This window comes from Phascolarctos cinereus, unplaced genomic scaffold (genome assembly GCF_003287225.1).
Source record: "Phascolarctos cinereus isolate Bilbo 61053 unplaced genomic scaffold, phaCin_HiC Scaffold_4;HRSCAF=312, whole genome shotgun sequence".
Classification (NCBI taxonomy): Eukaryota; Metazoa; Chordata; class Mammalia; order Diprotodontia; family Phascolarctidae; genus Phascolarctos; species Phascolarctos cinereus.
This window is the reverse complement of record NW_027555847.1, coordinates 74394368-74414782: the sequence shown is the minus strand read 5'-3', so window position 1 is coordinate 74414782 and position 20415 is coordinate 74394368. Positions and strand designations below refer to the sequence as shown.

Sequence of the window (20415 nt, the reverse complement as noted above, 5' to 3'; positions counted from 1 at the left end):
CAGGCTGCAGTGACTTGCCCAAGGTCACACAGCTAATAAGTGTCTGAGGCCAGATTTGAATTCAGGAAGATGAGTCTTCTTGACTCCAGGACCAACACTCTAACCATTGCACCACTTACCTACCCCCCCTGTTAGACTTGGTATACATTTCAGATTTAAAAATACATGTTACAGACAGAGCACACTGCTCCTTTTCAATCTGTTTACTTAAGAGAAAACTTATGAGCAGAGACTAAAATGACATAAAATCTTTCATAAAAGATTCAGTAAAGACTAAATTAATGTCAGAGGCTATAGTACTTGAGCTAGCTCCCAAAGAACATTAGCACCAACTTCCACTTCTCACAGTTGGATCTTCCAAAGGGAGGGACGCACAGTAACTGTGTTTTGACTGCTTATCATGCTTTGGATAAGACAAGCCATATTTTTGGAGTCATGTCAAGACCTACTAGTTAGAGGAGGCCACAAATCAAGATTTGCCACCATTCTGTTATGATATCTGGATTACGCTTATTACGTAATTTCCAATTCTAACGTAAATGTATTTTTGTTTAGAATGTTTGAATACGCTGTGATATCAACATTCAAAACTGCTAGAGAGCTCTGTTTTCCTCGGACCCTCAGTGCCTACTGTCAATATCAGGCATGCGAGGTTTAATTGTCCATAACTATGTACTTTCTAGATCAGGGTTCTTGCCTTTTTTTGTATAGACCCCTTCTCAGAAGAATGTTTTTAAATGTGCAAAAGAAAATAAACAAGATAACAAAAGAAACAAATTTATACTGAAATATGGTCATCAAAATACTAAAAAAAAATGTTCACAGAATGAAGATTAAGAAGCTCTGCTCAAGATGCTCATAAGGATTTAAAGGTTGCTGGATGTTGATGCGTGTTACTAACCAAACTTATGTGATATGAAGGTACCCTTTATTTGAAGTTGAATACTACATGTAATTGAAAGATCAAAACATCAAGAAAATGGCTCCATTTAAGTAGATAGGGGCTCCCTCTAAGTTGCATAATACTGGCCAATCTACATTGGTGGAAGGAACTTGCTTACCCAAGAATCCTTCAACATAGAGGCCAATAAACGGAAAGAACCTGGTTTTTCCTAAGGAAGGAATTTGCTTTTTCATTTAAGAACTACATATGCAAGGTCAGGCACATTCATGACTGAGGGCTTTTTTTCTAAGAAGCAGTCCCATTAGGTAACTAGCAAGAACTTTGCTAACAAGGGGCTTGTCTGAATATGTAAGTGTAGGAACAAAAGAAATTTCACTAAAAACAATACAAAACAAAACAACTGAATTTATAATAAATTGGTTCATGTTTGCTTAAGTAGTAAGGAGTTAAATTAGTGTTAAATTATGTCAAATTTCTAAAGAAATTTAAATATGAAAACCTACATATTGTCTCCTTCTACTAGATAGTCATTGTAAAATGCAACCTGCTGAAATCTATCCATATGATAACATCAAATGTTCCAATTCAGTGCCTAAAAGGCCAGGTAGTTTCTAGATGTATTAACTGTTGAAAAACATTACCTTTATACAAAACCCATAGTCTGTAGGGGCATTATACTGCTTCTTGCCTGCTATCAGGGAAAAGATATTGCTGTCTTCCAGATCAGCCAGTAACTGCAGGTGCCTTGGCTCCTGCAAAAAATTATTGTATTGTTAGAATTCTAACTGACAAGAGCATTTCTGACAGCAAACACTTTGCATTTCCACTCCAACAGAGGGCAGTATATGCACATTTAAATGACATCTTTGATTCCTTCCAACTTGTGGAGAAGGCAGGAAAAATATCACATCTTTAGGAGACACTTTTTAATATGCGCTAAAGAAATTTTAAATTCCCCCAGTGTAAGGTTTATTTTAGTCCACATTCGATAGCCTTGCCAAAGAAAGTCTCCTCAACTCTGAGCAAAACTTTTAGAACACACAGAATGAAAATGGAAGAAAGATTCCATTGAGGCAAGCTTCTCCTACTGAAACAGGGCAGAAGCTATCAAATATGTGGGTCAGGAGTGAATTTTATTTAAAGTTTTTGTCATTATTGTTATTAACTAAATAATAATACCTTACATTTATCTGGCACTTTCAGATTGATAAGGAACTCTCATAGAACCATAGATTTCGAGCTAGAAGGGAAATCAGGTCATTAACGGTAACCTCCTCATTTCTGAGAGGTTTAAGTGGCTGGCCCAAGACCACAGAACTAGTAAGGTCACTGTGCCAGGCTTGCTCCCACCAGATCTCCTCTCAGTGCAGTGCTCTAAGATACTCTGTTTTCTGGACATTTCACTTCAAAGAAACCAAAGACAAAAAAATGGTTTAAACAAATCCGAAAGTTCAAATTGGACAGTCATAATCTGGAATGCGTTAGTATCTGACTAAATGTTTTAGAACGTAATTTACCTTTGAAGTTCCTTTTGTGGAGCAATAAAGTCCTGATCTTCGCAAACAGACATATAATTTTTTCCAGGACTTCCTGCCTAGCTCTTTCACATGTAAAAAACCTTGAATTTCAGGACAACTGCTGGAGTTTAAAAAATTCTGTTGTAGGCAAAATTAAGTAAGAAGATTAGCAGACATTCATGTGAAGTGAATAGTGAACAGACAGGTACAATCTAGGAAATTCAACATTCTCCCTGTTGCTAACAATATATACTTCAAATAGCTTAATTTGGCTTTATTTTTCAAATGATCTTATTAAATTTTTTCTACTTGAAGGACAAAAAAGCCTAAATTCACTCTGGATGTTATATGTTATACATAAATACATTTTTAGCAAATCATAATGGAAAATCTATGAAATCATAAATTCACCCATAAAACAATGGTAGAGTTTCCACCAAAGTCCTGTTCTGTGTCTTTGTTATGTCATGGAGGTGACTCCCAGTTCTAGAAGACCATTAATTATGCATAAGCTATGACAAAGCCTACCAAAATAGAACGGCTTTGAATATAGGCCCTGTGATGGCTGCAGGCTGTTTTGTCCAAGAATCGACCTAAGTTTGGAGAGGCTCATTAACAAGTTAGGTGCATGGTTGGTGAGAATTTTCAACCTTGGCAAATTTCAAAGACAAACTAAGTAATAGAGGGTTTGAAGCCACAAGATGGCTTCATTTTTGCCTCTGTACCCCCAGTGCCCAACATATTAATAAACACTTGTTAACTAACTGATTGACTGGGATCAGTGTTGATGATGAAAGTACACAAACTGACCACATTATAGATTCTTGAGGTACTCAGCAAAATCATTCAGGATGCTGTCCTCACATTCCTTACTTAGGTTTTAATAACACTAATACATAATCATCAGAAACGTAGAGTTTAGAGGACCCAGAAAACCTGATGACTGTTCAATTAACCAGTAGTCATTATGGATTCTCAGAACTGTGGCTAACACTCAATGAAACCATGTTTCTACAGCCTCTATGTTCCAAATTTAATTGAAATCTGAAAAATATTATGTTGGTATGACTTGTCTCTTTGACTTTCTGTGATGGATTTTGCTCGTTTCAAATGTCTTGCTGACAACGTCACCATTTCTGTTTATTCATTCCCTACAAGCAGCTTGTAACTCAACAAGATGGGAAGGATGTTTTCACTCAAACCACTTAATTATCTCCTTCACCACAGGGAAGATGTGAGGCAGAAAAGAAAAAGCCTATAGAGAGTAGAGTTTTATTCCAATCTGAGAAATGCTGCTGTTCATCGACAAACATGAAGTGGGAATCAGGGAGGGGTCTGACTGGGGAAGCCAGATGGATTTTAGTTTCTCCTGTGTTTGGTCTTCACAATGGGCCATAATTATTTAGTTTAAGAGTTTGAGTTCTTAAGAAATCAGGCACACCCTGTACAAATAAAAGAACAAAGTTAAACTTAATGCCACTACTCCATTCTACTAGCCATGAGAACTGAAGGCTGGCCACACTTTAAGAAACCAACAAATGGTGTAGAATTTTTGGCTGTCAGATGAACCAACGAAAGTCCTGATGCTGAAGTTTTGCAGACTGTGGAACTGAATACAGCAGAAAAGTACCTCTGTCCAAAATGAAAATCTGAAAGGGACAAACTTCTGACTATTGTCCCTTATGCTGCCTGTCATTTTTGTGAACTGTTTACATCATCACATTAGCAAATCTGGAAGAGTTATATCTGAAAGACTTTTCATAAACTCCTTCTCCTTCTCCTCGCTTCTCCAAATTTAACTATCTAGAAAAGTGAGAATATGTTTTATTTAAAGGAAGAGGGACAAGATTCGTGGTTTCACTGGTTTAAGGAATTCCCTACTGAGGGGACACCGTGTGCCAATGCAGATCACCACCACCTCTGCAACTTAAGACCTCAAACGCTGCAGGGAACACTGATGAAATGATCTGACTTGCCCATGGTCACATAGCCAGAGCCAGAGAATACCCAGCTCTTCCCTGAGGGCTCCCTGAACCCTACACGTCAGGTTGCCTCTCTTTAATGATACAACCATTTCTAGACTACGTTATGCCTTTAAAAAAGTTTTCCTTTCACTAAGCCCAAAAGGGAGGCTTCGCAAATGTTAAACTCCATTTTATAGATGGGAATTCTTAACTTTTTAATTTTTTTTTTATTTTGCATCTGGTGAAGCCTCCAGACCAATTCTCAGAATAAGACTTTTAAATACAAAAACCAAAGTACACAGGATTACAGAGGAAACTTATTATAGTGAAATACATGTTTTTAAATACAAGTTCATAGAGGGGTGACTTTCCCAAGATGACTCTTTGTCCAGAGCTTTTTTCACCAGACTACCTATAATGAAACCTCACGTAAAAGGGTACCTGAGAAAATGAACATAAAATTTTCGGGGAACACTGATGCAGCATTAAGGTTCCTAAAGAACATTTGCCTTTCTTTATTAGGACTCGCTGTTGTTGAGGCATTTCAGTCACGTCTGATAAACTACCAAAAACAGAGCTTTATTTTTGCTAGCTAAAAATCTAGCTTATCTTAGGGTTAAGTACTAAACCTTTTTCACATAGATTTAAAAAGGATCTGACAAGAAACTAGCTTCCTATTCTTCATCTGACCACTGACCACTTGCTTGGTGGGAGCCTGGGGTCAATGTAAACAGTATGAAAAACAAATGCCCATCTGTTTTTGATTGCCTTCCCGTTCTGGCCCACTCTTGAGATCAAATGACTCGCAGTTCTTTTCAGAGTCAAAGTACGTTTATACTATTTTCTAACTGATCATTTAAGTTAGAAAAATTCTGGGCACATGAAGATTTCCCAAGTGAGCATTTATTTTTGGTTACCATAAACCAAACCTGGGGATGAGGCAGTGACATGGATAAGGAAGCAGCCACTTCGGAGTTATTCATAATTACACAATTACAGCTCCTCTGGGCTTTTAACCTCCCCCCTCCCCTTTTAATAAACAGCACTTCAGCAGAAGTATATCTCTGCAGTACCTGCAAAAGCTGAGTTGGGGGAATACTGCCATTTGACTGCTGACACCAAGTCACCATCTGTTCTGGGAAGAAATTCTAGGAAAACAGGAACAAAACCAAACATGGGAAAAGTTAGTCTTTTCTTCCACTTTAAGGCCATGTCAATCACGTGTGCTGATTATAAACATTTTGACTCCAAGTACCTCAACAGACCCTCTGTACTCCTCCTACACCCAAACTCCTGACTTTTTCAATGTATATTTTATAAGCAGACTCAAGTACTATGAAATTCAAATTTTAAAAAATGCTGAATCTAGATTTGGAATTTCTAAGATGGTTTGACATTCATTCTGTTAAGAATCTCTCATTTTGCATCTGGTATAAACATATGTATGGAAGATCTGCATTACAGACCATCGAATTACGTGGCTATAAGGATAATCAAACCTTTATACATTATAAATTAAACTACAATAAAAATTTGCACTCATTTGGAAAATCCCTGTGTCATATGGTACTCAAAACTCTTATACTTTAGGTCACAAAAATCATTATGGGTCCCAGAAACAAAGTCTTATTATTCCAGGTTCTATAATCACTGCAAGGACTTACCACAGGATTTTTGAAAAACTCATATTTCGCATAATTCTTCCTGAATAAAAATTTACTTTCACCTCCCATTGTGCTTTCCACTTGGACCACCAGCTCATGGTCTTCTAAGCACCTTTCTGCAGAGAAAAGGTAGGATCTGTTTTAAACTTTTCTAAAATCTTATTTACTTGTTTGAAATATAATGTGAGAAAATGTTTTAATGGCTGAATAAGGATATGTCTAGTAAAATGGCGCATCCCCATTCGCACTCCTGTTAATCCAATAACAAAATAACGGACTTTGATATTTGGAAGAAATATGTGCAAAACAAAATTAAAGACTAATCTGGAGGAAGAAGAAAAAGGAAATAAGTCAGGAGAAGAGGATGAAAGGAAGAATAAAGACTGAAAGATGAAAGAGATTTTAATGCTTTTGGCTAAAGAAGGCATATGAAGAGCATGAAGTCTGATGAGGAACGCACTAAGGGTGGGAGAAACAATGGTAAAATGAAGACCAGATCACTCATTACCCCTTGGAAGAGTCATTTCTCTTCCACGTTAGAGCATCTGACTTCTCTGACAGTGCATATCTAACTCAGCATATACTAATGTGGAACTTGTTTGGAAATGCCATTTCAAATACAAGCTTTGCCCTGGAGGCTGTTGGTATGGCCATATAAGCCCTTAAAAATATGTAATGTGATGAAAACAAAATCAGGTTTTAAATTAATCATTACAGGTAGTTGCTTGTTTCAGATTTAAGTGGAAAATTATTTATGGGAAGAATGAGGCATTGCCTAGTTAATACTGTATTCCCAAACTAAACCGTGTGAATGACTGACTTAAATGGATACCTGGAAATAAATAGGCACAACACAACATTATGAGCCACTAGGAAGGAATGAAGGCAGAACATAGCCAGGCTTTGGTTGTTGGAGATACAGGTGGCATGATGGGTATAAGTGCTAAGAACCTGATTACTGAAATGTCAAGTTTCTTATGTGAGGCAAGGTATTAAAGATACTAAAAGAACATAATTTGTGGCCTATTATCCATAGGTAGGAACAACCTTTTGTTTAAGATAAGATCTCATGACTGAGGTGAGAGAGAAAAGATTCAAAGCCATTCTGAACTAAAGCAATATCAAGTCAATAGTAACAGCTGTTCCACTTTAAAGACCTCGTTCACAGCAGCCCCCAAGAACATCTAAGTGGAGTGTCTAAGAGTTATTTCCCAAGGGCCAAAAGATCTTTTTCCTATTTCTGATGCCTGGTTCTCCCTCTAATGATTTAAAGGGGATTTTTAGCTGAGAAAAGAATTTCTCTCCATGAAATGCAATCTGCCTGCCCCATGCAAATCAGAATAGACCAAAACTGGCATCTGTTCTCCCCTACCAACCCCAGTTAGCTGATTTGTCCTGGGGCTTGGTCTTGATATTATAGGAAAGCTACTCCTTTGTGTTACCATTTCAGCACTTTGCAAATAGTAAGTCCCTTAATACATGCTGGCTCTTTGCTACGGAGTGGAATTTCTCCCAACACTACTGAGCAAAGCTACTGAGAAGTCTAGGATAAAAATGAGATATAATATATGTATAGTGCTTTGCAAATCTTAAAGCATTATATAAATGCTAGTTATTATTGTTGTTTTTAATCATTATTATTGTTATGCTGCTGCTGTTGATGATGATGGTGATGAAGAGAATGCTAGGACTGATGTGAGAATTCTACCAGATCAACCAACGTGTGGCACATTTATTCTTTCCCCTTATTTTCTTGCCCTCTAGCAATAACTTCTTCCCTTAACCTTGCCCTCCAAAAAAAAAAAAAGAAATGGAAGAAACTAAACAATTAGTAAAATTTTATGCATAATAAAATCATATTGCTATGAAAAAGATTAAGATCAATGTCAATCCAGAAAGGGTGAATTTTCCAGAAAAACAGAGACACAGACATACACCCCCTGCAATGTATCTATTTCCATAATGAAGAAGGATAAAAATATAATTGTGTTTTTCTTTTTCCACTTTACTAATGAATTTAGAGATAGTGAATGTAAGCAGTTTCAAGGCAATGGCCTTTAAGTTAGGAAGACTTAGATTCAAGGCCTGTTTCTCACATGTACTACTTTGTGACCTTGGGAAAGTCACTTGACCTCTTAGTCACCCCCAGACAACTCTGTGTAAGTCTGTAAACTGTAAAGGAGCTACATAGGTAGAGAGAATGTCTGCCGTGTGAACCCTCTGCACTATTAAAATCACATATCTGGCCTAAAATGATTAATATGTCTACAAAATAGAATGCTGAGGTAATTTTTTAAAAAATCATACATAATATTCAAATCATCTTTTACCACCATTTTCAAAGATGTTCAGTGGCATGATGTCAAACCAGGATTTTTTAAACAGGATAGCAAGTGGTGCGGGCTTTAAAAAAAAAAAAAGGAAGTTGCCTCATGCACCACATAGAGATAAATTCTATAGGTACAGAACTCTTACCACAAAGGAACTGTCATCTCTAGATGCAAAAGTCAGCAGTAGGGTGACAGAGTATTCATTAACAGAATGGCAGCCAGGCTAAGTCCCAATGACAAAATTAATGACAAAATGACACTTAGCTGCAACACTCGGTCATGTGTGAGAACAAAACACCCTCCATCCCTAAACTAAAATTCAGTCAACATACCAAGCCCATCACAGAACAAATAGCATGTCAACATGCATTTAACAGCTGTTCAGAATTTTCCAAGATTGTAATAAATTTTGAATAAAGCAATCAGCAAGAGAACATGCTCACCGAAGATAATGCTGATATTTGGCTAAGCTGCCTTCTTTTTTTAAACGCTTTGGGGGAAGGGATACTTTCTAGATTTGGGTAACTTTCTGGATTTACAAGTTACTTTAAAACTTTTGCACATGTTGGTATTCTCTTCATCTATTTAGGATCCAAAACAGAGAGCTATTCCACAAAGTTATTTTCACTCCATTTCCTGTTTGACAAAAATAAAAAGGAATGGAAATATCCCAAGGAAGAATGCCATCTTAACATTTTTTGTTTCAGCTTAATTCAACAGGCCTGAGGAGTCAGCCACTGGTATTTTGTGTTTGTATTTTTGTTTTGAAATTTGTAAATCAAATTCAATCAGTCAATAAACATTTATGAAGTACCTACTATGTGCCTCTCTCTTTTTTTAAAATTCTTATGGTGCTCACAGTATAATGGGGGAGATAATGTGAGAATTACATACAAACACAATATATAAAGGATTAACTGATGACAATCAACAGTGCAGAGGCACTAGAATTAAGGGGGATTGGGAAAGGCTTCCTATAGAAAATGACTGAAGGAAGCCAGGGGGGCAAATGGCAAATAAGTGCCTTCTTATTCTCACACCTGTCCTCAGCTATCTGGTTTCTGATCCTCTTATCCATAACCACATCTTGGACAGAAATTATGCTTCCAATTGTCCATGAAACACTTTATATAGGGAGAGTGGCACACACATCTTCATGAATTCAGTGCATCATTTCAGTAGATATTTAAGAGATATGCTTACCTAACAACTTTCATAGCTGACTATTCAATATAATGTAATTTACACCAGAATGTGCCATAATTAAATCAATCTTGGACATACTTTCCACTCACATGCTGAGCAGTAGCAGAGCAGACGGCAATGTCTTCCCAACACCACTTCCTTAAAATGTGGGCATTCATCTAGCCTGTACTTTTCCTTTTCCTTGTTATATTCAGTTATAATTTGTCTCAATATATCAAGAGGGTGAATGTCAGAAGAACTTGGCTACTGACTACTAGAATTTGCCCTTGCAGCTCAGTATTGAACTCAGCACCTGACACAAAGCAGGAGATTCATAAATGCTAAGTGACTGGTATTAGTACTGGCTAAAGTATATTTCGTGTGTGTGTGTGTGTGTGTGTGCATGTTTCCACTTTCCCTATATTATCTATCTATCTATAGCCACTTTCCCTATATTATCTCTGATCCTCTTGCCAGACCAGGGAGATTGGTGTCACAATCAACAAATACCCTCTACAAACCTGAAAGTTTGCAAAGCACTTTCCATATATTATCTCATTTAATTTTCACAACTTAGGAAGAAGAGGCTATTATTCCCATTTTAGAGATGGGGAAACAAAGGCTTAATGAAGAAAAATGACTTGCGCAGGGTCACAGCTACTGAATGACTTGAGGTAGAATCTGAACACCTATCTTCCTGCTTCCAAGTCTGGTGCACTACCCGCTTTGATGTGATGCCTTCATGAGAACACGGAATTTTAGAGAAATTAAGTGACTTGCTTATGGTTATACAACCAGTAAGTGCCAGAGGCAGGATTAGAATTTGGATCTCTCCTGACTCCAGGACAAGCAAGCATTCTTTCTAACTAAACATAGTCTCCACTGTTGGCTACAAATAAAAGGTTCTTAAATTATATTGAGATAATTAAAGAGAAATGGCCACAGCTTATTTATGGCAGACACAAGGTCACTGAAAAGAATACTATATATGCTATTTACACATATGCACCTCAAGGTTCAAAGGTATGGATATTATGAATTAATTTGCAAGAGGCTATGGGGTTTGCATGTGTCCCAAAAATAAGTTAGATAGACTGGTACCATAACAAGTATTTGGTATGGATTTTTCAAAATGTATTAAATAAATAGCTCCAGTCAAACCAAAGGAGGGGATTAGTACTGACATTTTGAACTGACTGCAAAATATTACCCCTCTCTGAATTCTCAGTAAGGCACTGGGGAAACATGGTAGAGAAAAGGTCCCCAGGCAAGAGATTCCACCATCTTGAATGACAGCAGGGTTATCATCCCTTTCACCTCCCCAGCAGTCAGTGGGATACTGACTGCTGCCAATAATCCATTACCAGCATTCATAGCTGAGGACTGTGAGATGCTTCAGTCACTCACACATATGCCATGTTCTCAGAGCTAAAAGAAAGTCATTCACATCAAGCAACTGCTATCTTGGGAACTACCCCCGCCTTTTCTAAATCCATCATTCATTTTTTTTTAATGTGAAAAGTGTCTAATATTTTAAAAGAATACATATTTAAGCTGGAAAAAAATTACTCAGAGAGCAACGCTTCAGGATGCTAGCTTTCTGAGTCTACATAGACAAATAATTGCTTTCAAAATTATATCCCTGCAACTTCACGATCTTGTGCAGATCAGCTGGAGTTTTCTGGACTACCTATGGCTAAATGGTAACACACTGCATGAATACATGTGCAAGAAGTCTAATTTTTAATACTAAGCTAAACAAAATATAATTGAAAAGGTAAAATTTATTGGGAACAAATTTCAAGAAATTAAGAAGAAAAAAAATCTCTGTACAAAGATGTTTATAGCTGCTTATTTGTAATAATAAAATACTGAAAACAACAGAAACGGCCAAGGGTTGAAGAATCACTGAACAGTTGTGACATTAAAGAACGGAGTACTATACCACCATTAAGAATACCAAATAGGAAGAAAAAAATTTAAAAAATAATGGAGCATGTCAGTGTATGTATGTATGTATGTATGTATGCATGTATCTATCTATCTGTGTGTGTACTGACTACAATTTTCTAAAAATATACTGCTACTCATATGACAACATAAAATCATTTTCATAATAGGGGCAACCTGGCATTGTGAACAGAATGCTAGTCCTGGGACTCAGAAGACTAAAACCTGCTGTAGATACTTGCTAATTATGTGACCCAAATCACTTTACCCTTGACTTCATCCTTCAATTGTAAAATGAACAGGTTAGACCATACAGTCTCCATGGTCCTTCCTAGCCTTAAATCTATGATATGATGGCCATATGAGCTTAGTCATTACAAGCATGAGCCTCAATGCAACTAACCTTTCTTCCTAACATTCAGTTCTGGGTTTAGTTCACTGTCTATTCATTTATTTGTATTTATTCCACTAATACTTCTTTTCAAATATGCGTGTGTGTATATTTTTGTATCGTGTGTGTATGTATTTTCGTCTCCCCCGTCAGAAGAGAAGCTCCTTAAGAATGAGGATTTTTTTCTTTTTTTGCATTTGTATCTCTAGTGCCTGGCACACAGCAGAGATTTAATAAATGCTTATTGACTGATTATGGAAAAATCACTTAATGAGAACCTCAATTCCATCATCTATAAAATGGAGATCATGCTTATACTACTTACTAAGAAAGCACTTTGAAGAAGAATATAAGTGAGTTATGCGATCAAAAAAGATTTAGAGGAAGCTATTCATAAATTGCTGCATGTACGCCAAAGTATAGTTTTCATTGTATGTGTGATTAATATTCAGTGGGTTTTATTTTATGAAACTATTTTTAATGAATCAATAATATACACCCTAATTCAAAACAAATTATTTAAAGGCATCTCCAGTATAGCTTTATCTTCATTAATATGAAGATTGAAAAATTAAAATAAATATAAGTCCACTAGGTCTTTCCTAGAACACTATTCATTACAAAGTTGAGTTCAGCATGACAGGTCTCTCTTAGGTCCCATTCAAAAGGACTTAGTGCTGGAACACTGAAAGGACTTTGTTCTAAGTCACTAAATCCTAAGGGAACGTTAGAGCAAGAGTTCAATGAAAGAATGTTTTAAATTGGTGAACTCTTACTTAGAATTGTGAACTTCAGGCAGAATAACATTTCTTACTAAATGTCATTTTGTATACTAGCCATTTCAAACAAATAAACAGATAAACAAAAGACTGGTCAGAACTCAGACAAACAGAAGAACTACGTCGATTTGATTGAAAGAAGACATTTACTGATGCTGCTGTGCTTTCCTCAGAACGCTAGTAACTCTGTTTCATGTTGAAATTGGTAGCTTCTTCAAGGGGACATCAACAATGTGCAAAATGGGCTTAAAAAAAAAACCACTGGGAAAATGCACCAGTGGTTGCTCTTTGTGAATAAAGCTGTGGAAATGGGAGCTGGAGGAGACAACATAATAAAGAATGTTCCAGAGATTTCTTTTGTAAACCCATTATATGAGAGCCCTAAATGTCATTTGGTTGTGAGCAAGCCTACTAAAGAATCTCAAAGTTGTCTCCAAAGCTCTCCTCTTCCATCTTTTTCCTTTGGGTTTTCTTTATAAACTGATCATTACACCCTATAGAGTACATGAGCTCACTCTGATCTTTTGTATCTTACCGTGAGCAAGTCAAAAAATGGAACAGCCTTAACTCATTCTGTTTGCAGCAATATAATTTAGATATGGCAGTAGGAGTATGTTGGTATGCATACATGTGTGTATATACATATACGTGTGTGTGTGTGTGTGTGTGTGTGTGTGTGTGTGTGTGTGTATAGGCATGTTTAACTCCTTAACGTGAATACCTTCAGAGTAAACTGAATGTAATAAGAATTCTTTTCTCTTCCTCCAAGATACACGAATACTTATGCTAACTGAATTATTTCCAAAGTTATACTAATGGTACATCTAGAAAATTTACTGCATTCTAATTTAGATCATGCTAAGATATTTTCTGAGAGGAAAAAATTATAAACAACCTCCTTAGGTCAGCCCTAATTTCCTTTTGCTCAACAATTTTACCACCATTATATTTACTTACTTTACACACATACATACACAGCATATATATGTTGAACATACAAACATATTCATATATATGTGCAAACTCAAGAAAATCTTCAGGAAAACCAATTTCACAGAACATTATTACTTACTCTAAAATATGGATGTAGATTTAAGATTTTAAACAGAATTTTAAGAGCATTGTTCAATATAGTCTGGTTCTACTACACAGGATTTATTTAAGGTTGATACTGTATATATGTGTGTGTATGTGTATATGTATGTATATATGTGAATATATATGTGTGTCTATGTATGTGTGTATATGTATATGTTTATTTTGCTCTTTTCCCACCACTGTCAATTTCCAAGGTATCTGGGTACCAAGAGAAGCTTTTGATCGCCTAGTCAGCCCCCTGGCTCTATTCATTCAGGGATGTCACCAACTGGAGTTTGACAGCACAATTAGTCTCCTTGGAAGCTATTGTGATGTCACGATCATTGAATTGTGGCATCACTGAATGAATCTGGCAGGAGAAGGATGTTAGTCACAAAGGAGAAAGCTTCTGTTTACATACAAATACCTTGGTAATCAGTGGTGATGGGAAAAAATACGGAAAGAATTCCTGATGCCATAATTTAACCAGTTTAAAAGCATTACTCATTTGGGAAATTTCATCTGAATTAAAACACAGTTCTTTAAAAAAAATTAATACTGATTTCTAGGGAGCAAATCTTACTATACCATGTAACCTGAAAAATAGTATTTTAGTTAATTGTACATCATGGATTTAAAGACATAAATTCAGAGCATTAAACTGATTCACAAGAAAAACTTTTGAATTTTGTCATTTAATTTACAAAAAGTTAGAAAACAAACTTACAGAGGATGAAATAATGGTTAAAATAATTATTTCTAACTTTTATGCCCTTTACATATTATCTTATCCAATAAGAATTTAGAATAAAAATAATCAATTATGGATTTTAAAAATTAAGTGTTTGAAAAAAAATCACCCTTCTAGATTATATAATAATAACTAAGCAATTACTATCACTTTTGGGCTTACAATCATCTCATCAAAAAGTGCACTTTAAATATCATAAAATATTAAAACATTTTAAAATATTACAAAATACTCTGAATATCACACTTCTTAAAATAATGGCCTACATAAAACATATTTAAACAATTCACATGTATGTATAAGCATATGTGTATGGATATCCACCCCACAACCTGTACACACACACACACACACACACACACACACAGAGCTATATGTGTATGTATGTATATGAATATGTATGGATTATTAACTAGCTGTGAGCTATTGCTTAAGAACTAGGCCTATATTCAACTGGTTTATGATGTTCTTCAATTCCTAGTGGTTCTCCACTTGCCTTCTTGCCAGTTGTAACCATGGCACTCTAATTTCAATTAGATGACTGAACTGATGCCTTGAGAATAGTTACCATCGCCGGTCTCTGAGCTGGTGCGAGTGGTAGGACTTTCCCAAGTCACAATTCAATCTGTTCCCCTACCCGACCCTGCAAAGTAGAATCCCATCCCAGAGATAGGCAAGGCTGTTTCTTTTTTTTCTATTCCCAGCTGGTAAGAAAATAAGATGAGTAGAATCACTGGCAAGAACTCTTTGGGGATCAAGCTTAATTTGCCTAAGTCCTTTATATGCCATTGCCTCAACTAACCCACAGCAAGATCACAAAGAGCAGGAAAGCAGTAAAGCAGTGAAGAACCATAAGAAAGGTGGAAGCATGAAAAATCAATGAATCAAATAATAAATCATGAACAGCAAGGTGTTTAAGGCAATACATAGGATTCATGGTACTTCTGTAACTGAAAGAAATATTTATATAGGATTCCTATTTCTGATTTGGTAAAGCAATATTCATTTCATCACACACTGAATATTCACAGGTGCCATTCAGAGAAACATTGAGAGCCTGGACTGTTCCCTACCTAATCCTAGGTGAAGGTGATGCTCCACTAGGGTCCAGCTGTTGTCATCCACACAATGACTTTTGTAAACGAGCAGCTGGCAGAGGTCCCTGGCTGTCATGTCTGCTAGAATCTCCACCACTTTGCTTGTCCCATCTTCACTAAAGACTTTAACATCCTGCAACATATAAAGGATACACTTACAGATAAACAGCTCCATGTATTAAAAACAGGAAAATCATACAACTCTTGGACACAGAAAAATTCTTATTATTTTTGGCATCCCGGCACCCAGCACAAGTGAACAAGTATAATTTGCTTTAAGACTTTCTCTCCCCAACTTACCCTCCCCCAGCCTCTTCCCCCCATTTCACCCACCATGGAGAGGACAAAAACATGTAGGATGACAATGTGACTTATCATCAAAACACCCAGGATGTTCCACATGGCATGAAGCACGACTGGAACAGCCCCTATTATGTGGCTTCTGAAATATCTAGAAAGGGACAAAATTAAGCTGGAAACATAGTATCTGGCCTTGGGTACTGGTATTTTGATTGCTAAAGCTAATGGCAAAACTAAACATAATAGCTTCCTTCTCTCAACAGAAACTTTTCACTGATACACCTGGCCTGTATGTTCCTTTGTCAGTCCATTACATTTCTGCTCATTTCTCACATTCTCGTGGTCTTGGGCAGAGGGTGTGATAAAGCACTATCTATTACTGCATAGTTTTTTAATGGAGAAAAAAAGAGGGGAACACATGAGCCACACACAGGCTTCCATCCCACCCCCCTCCCTTTATAAAATTACAAAGGAGCTTCTTTTCCCTTGAACTGTTAAAATGTACTAAATACCTGAAACACTGGCAAAGTAAATTTTAAAGGGTCAAAATGTGTTTCCATTGATTTTAAACACACCATGTGCTAGCGAGAAATGCTTTTGTAGATGCAACCTTCAGGGTAATCTGAGATGGAAAAAAAAAATCTTACCTCAACAGCATGCAAAAGACAGCAGTCAGAAGAACAAGATGGCATTTTAAGACATAGATTGCCTCTTGAAAGAGACTTTGTTCTCTGTCTCTTCCAACTCCTGGTGGGCTAAACTGCAGGCCCCTCCCGCCCCCGGGGGGTTTTGCTGGTTGAACAGATTACTGTACTCTACCTGTCCTGTAGCCCCTCCTAGTCCCTCCTGAGGGTACTCTTTCTGGGCTTACAGGGAAACCCTCCCAGCAGCTCCACTCAAAGGGTTACACACATACATACACTCTTTTAGGTAGTGAATCAAACCACACTCTACAGACCAATCACATTCTTCCCTGGAACTGATGTAATCATTTCCCCACACACTATCAGACCTCCAATTTACTCCCCCCACTCCCAGTAATAATAATTATTTTTTTTAAACCAACAAACAAGGAAATGTTTGTTTTATGACCACCCACAGCATGATAAGTGTACTGTAACATTAGAAAGTTCAAAGAAAAGAAATCATAAATTTCTGAGCCAAAAGCATGTGTGTCCTCTGAAATTGGATTTGTTTGCCAAATCTCTTCATAATCCTTCAGCTCTGAAGTCCATGTCATCCACAGGCATGCAACTGAAGCACTTGAACTTTTAATCAAACCTGTTTCTGTGACCTTTTCCCAAGAAGCTGCCACCACCATCACCTCCCCCTTACTCTCCCTTCAGTCTTTTTTCTACTGCTTTGGCCAAGAGCATACACTTTCTCTTAACTTTTATTTCAAGTGAAATCGATCGGGCAAAGGGAGCAAGAGACAATATCATGACCTCCCTACCAAGTCACAGCAAAAAGAGGAAGGCAGGAAGGGAGGGAGGAAAGGAGAGGAGAAAGGAGAGGAGGAAGGAAGGAAGAAAAGAAATCAAGAAAGAAAAAGAGAAGGAAAGGAAAGGAAAGGAAAGGAAAGGAAAGGAAAGGAAAGGAAAGGAAAGGAAAGGAAAGGAAAGGAAAGGAAAGGAAAGGAAAGGAAAGGAAAGGAAAGGAAGGAAAAAAAAGAAAGAAAGGAAGAAAAAAGAAAGAAAGAAAGAAAGAAAGAAAGAAAGAAAGAAAGAAAGAAAGAAAGAAAGGAAAAGAAAAGAAAAGAAAAGATTAGATTAGATTCATGCTATAGATTTGGTCCAGTGATTCTAGGAGCAGCCTATTACCAAACAATGGGACCTGCCCAGTCTTTAATCCTTTTCACATCTATGAGCAAATTCAGGCCCAGCTAAGAAGGAGTTAACTCTTAATCCAGTGAAAATGACTCAAACCTATGTATTCAGGAAACTGCTTCAGCTGACAGAAGGGATGAGCCAACTCTTTCAGAAGTGGCTGTGACGGGGAGGAGGAACTGTGGTTGCTGGAGCTTTGTGAAAGGTATGCATTCTGTACAATGTTACAGCTGCACACCCAGCCTCCTGTTCCCATTTAATCAACTCACAGAGATCTCAGCAGGGTGGAATTTGGACTGTTGGGTTTTCCCTTTACCCACTTTTAAAAAAAATAACACAACCCAACACACAAAACCTCTCCACAAATCTATTTGCTGTACTTAGCATGGTTCCTTCTCCGAAGGCATAAATCTACACACTAAGCTGAATATTTAAATACAACTGGTCTTATTGTAGAATTTTATAATAATGAAAAGGACTTTGAACCCCGGAAAAAGTTGGCACTCAGACAACAAACAGAATGGCAGGCACTGTTGCAGTATAGGAACAGAGGTCTCAAAAATCAGAAGAAATTAAGAATAAGAATAAATTTAAATTTTTCATTAAAGTTGCTACCCTTTATTATATTTGGTAAGAATCCAAGGTCGATTTCCCACTTGGATGTACTCTGGATGCTTTCCTTTATTAATAAAGTATTTTTTTCCCTAGCCATTTCTTTTGTCAAATTTTAACAGGCTGATTCTACTGACAGCTATGCTCTGCTACCTGAATATCTGCTCTCAAATTCAGTTCTCATTTTCCCCTCAAAAACTAAGTACACCACAGTATAAATAGGATTATTTTCCTTTTACTCTATTAGCCATTAAATTTCCCCCTCACTTTTATATTACTCCTCACTTATCCATCCCCCCTCTAGATGTCAATAGACAGAATATTAAAACAAAGACTTCAACAGCCATATGTCTTATTCAATTTTCGATTAAATACTTGTTCAACTCCTTTGTTGGACACTGTGCTGTTCAAGAATAGGTAAGAAAAAAGCTGTGGCAAGACTGGGAAAAACTAAAGGACCCAAAACCCACTGTAAGGCTGGAAGCTCAAACCCAGTTCTACAGTTTTGCTCACCCCCTCTTTCCCACTTTTTAGGATTTGGAAGTAATATACAACTAACTATAAACAGATTTGAGGACAATACCATGAGCCTTAGAACACTAGTTTTTGATTTTACATACACACACTTATTGAAGTAAAGAGAGACAGCCCTGGTAAACTGAAGAGAGCCTAATATCCGGCAACAGAGGACATGGGTTCAAAACCCCACCCATTCTGCTACTTACTTCCTCTGAAATGCAGGGTTTAAGTCATGTAACTTTTCTGGACCTCAGATTCATTATCTGTAAAATGAGGGGACTGGACTCCTAAGTTACCTCTTCCAAAAGTAAATCCTATGAACATCAAATGTTTTTTTCATTTCCAAGTGCAAACTTAAATTTCTGTAGCTCTTTAATCCTTGAGTTACAAAAAGAAAATACAATAGAACCGAATTCCTTGCAGCAAGCTCATGAATTTAACAAATTACCTACCCTAATAATGCTATAACCATCAGTTTAGATATCACCATCATCCTCAACAACAACACAGATTTACTGAGACCAACCATGGCCCCTCAGAAGCTTCCAATCTAGTTATTTCATAGGACATAGAGAGCAATTTGTGACACACATGAATAAATGCATTGACAAATGTTACAAATTAAGATGGGAAAAACCTTTTCCCAACAGCTAAGTGGTCAAAGGACATGAGCACATAGTTTTCAAAAGAATTACAAAATGCTAATAGCCTTGAAAAAAATGCTCCAAATCACTAAAAATAACTGAAATGCAAATAAAAACAACTAAGAGGTTTCACCTCACACCCAGAAAATTAGCAAAGGTAATATATTATGGAAATAATTTTGGAGGGGTTATGACAAAGTAGGTGCACTAATACCCTATTGGTAGAACTATGAATTTGACTGTTCTGGAAAACAATTGGGAATTATCCAGGAAACATGACTAAACTGTTCCTATTCTAGAAAGCATACACTTCAATGAACATGCTGAAAGGTAGACTGTATTTATCAAAATATTCATGGTAGCAAGAAATGGAAACAAAGTGGGTACCCCTGCCCATAGGGGAAGGGATGAATGGATTATTATTATGCAATTAAGAAATGACCACGAGAAATTCAGAGAAGCATGGGAAGGCTGACAGAGTAAAGTGAGTAGAACCAAAAGAAAAATATAAAAAAAGGTACAATAATATAAATTTTTTAAAATGCTAAAAGAAAGCAGAACTATGATTAACTATAATGATCAATCAATTATAATAACCCAAATATATCACTCCTCTTGGCAAAAAGTGCCATTAACTATAATGTCTGACTTGGTCATAGTAGTAGATGTTTTCGCTTGACTATTTTGTACGTATGTGGGCAATAGGGTGAGGAAGGGAGGTCAGGTCATACACAGGAATGACTATGATAGGAAAAAAAATCATCAGTGCCACTTGTTTGGAAGGCACACAAAGAGAAATGAAACTGGTGGCAGAAAACCAACATTATTATTGACTTTTGTGAGAGAAGAGGAATTGCACATTTTAAATCCAAGGACTGAAAAGACAACTGGAACTGGAGGGTGAA

The 20415-nt window shown here is 36.8% G+C and overlaps 1 protein-coding gene across 6 annotated transcripts in view; it reads right to left on the bottom strand.

Moving 5' to 3' along the window:
- The window catches only part of GRB10 (growth factor receptor bound protein 10), a 284264-nt gene that overhangs the window by 22534 nt on the left and 241315 nt on the right, over positions 1 to 20415 (bottom strand). For all 6 annotated transcript variants that reach the window (XM_020981302.2, XM_078152260.1, XM_078152261.1 and 3 more), the window contains 5 exons: positions 15586 to 15742; positions 6050 to 6165; positions 5459 to 5533; positions 2422 to 2559; positions 1546 to 1656 (listed from right to left, as the gene is read on the bottom strand). In XM_020981302.2, the coding sequence (XP_020836961.1) occupies positions 1546 to 1656; positions 2422 to 2559; positions 5459 to 5533; positions 6050 to 6165; positions 15586 to 15742 (597 nt within the window). The remainder of the gene's footprint in view (positions 1 to 1545; positions 1657 to 2421; positions 2560 to 5458; positions 5534 to 6049; positions 6166 to 15585; positions 15743 to 20415) is intronic.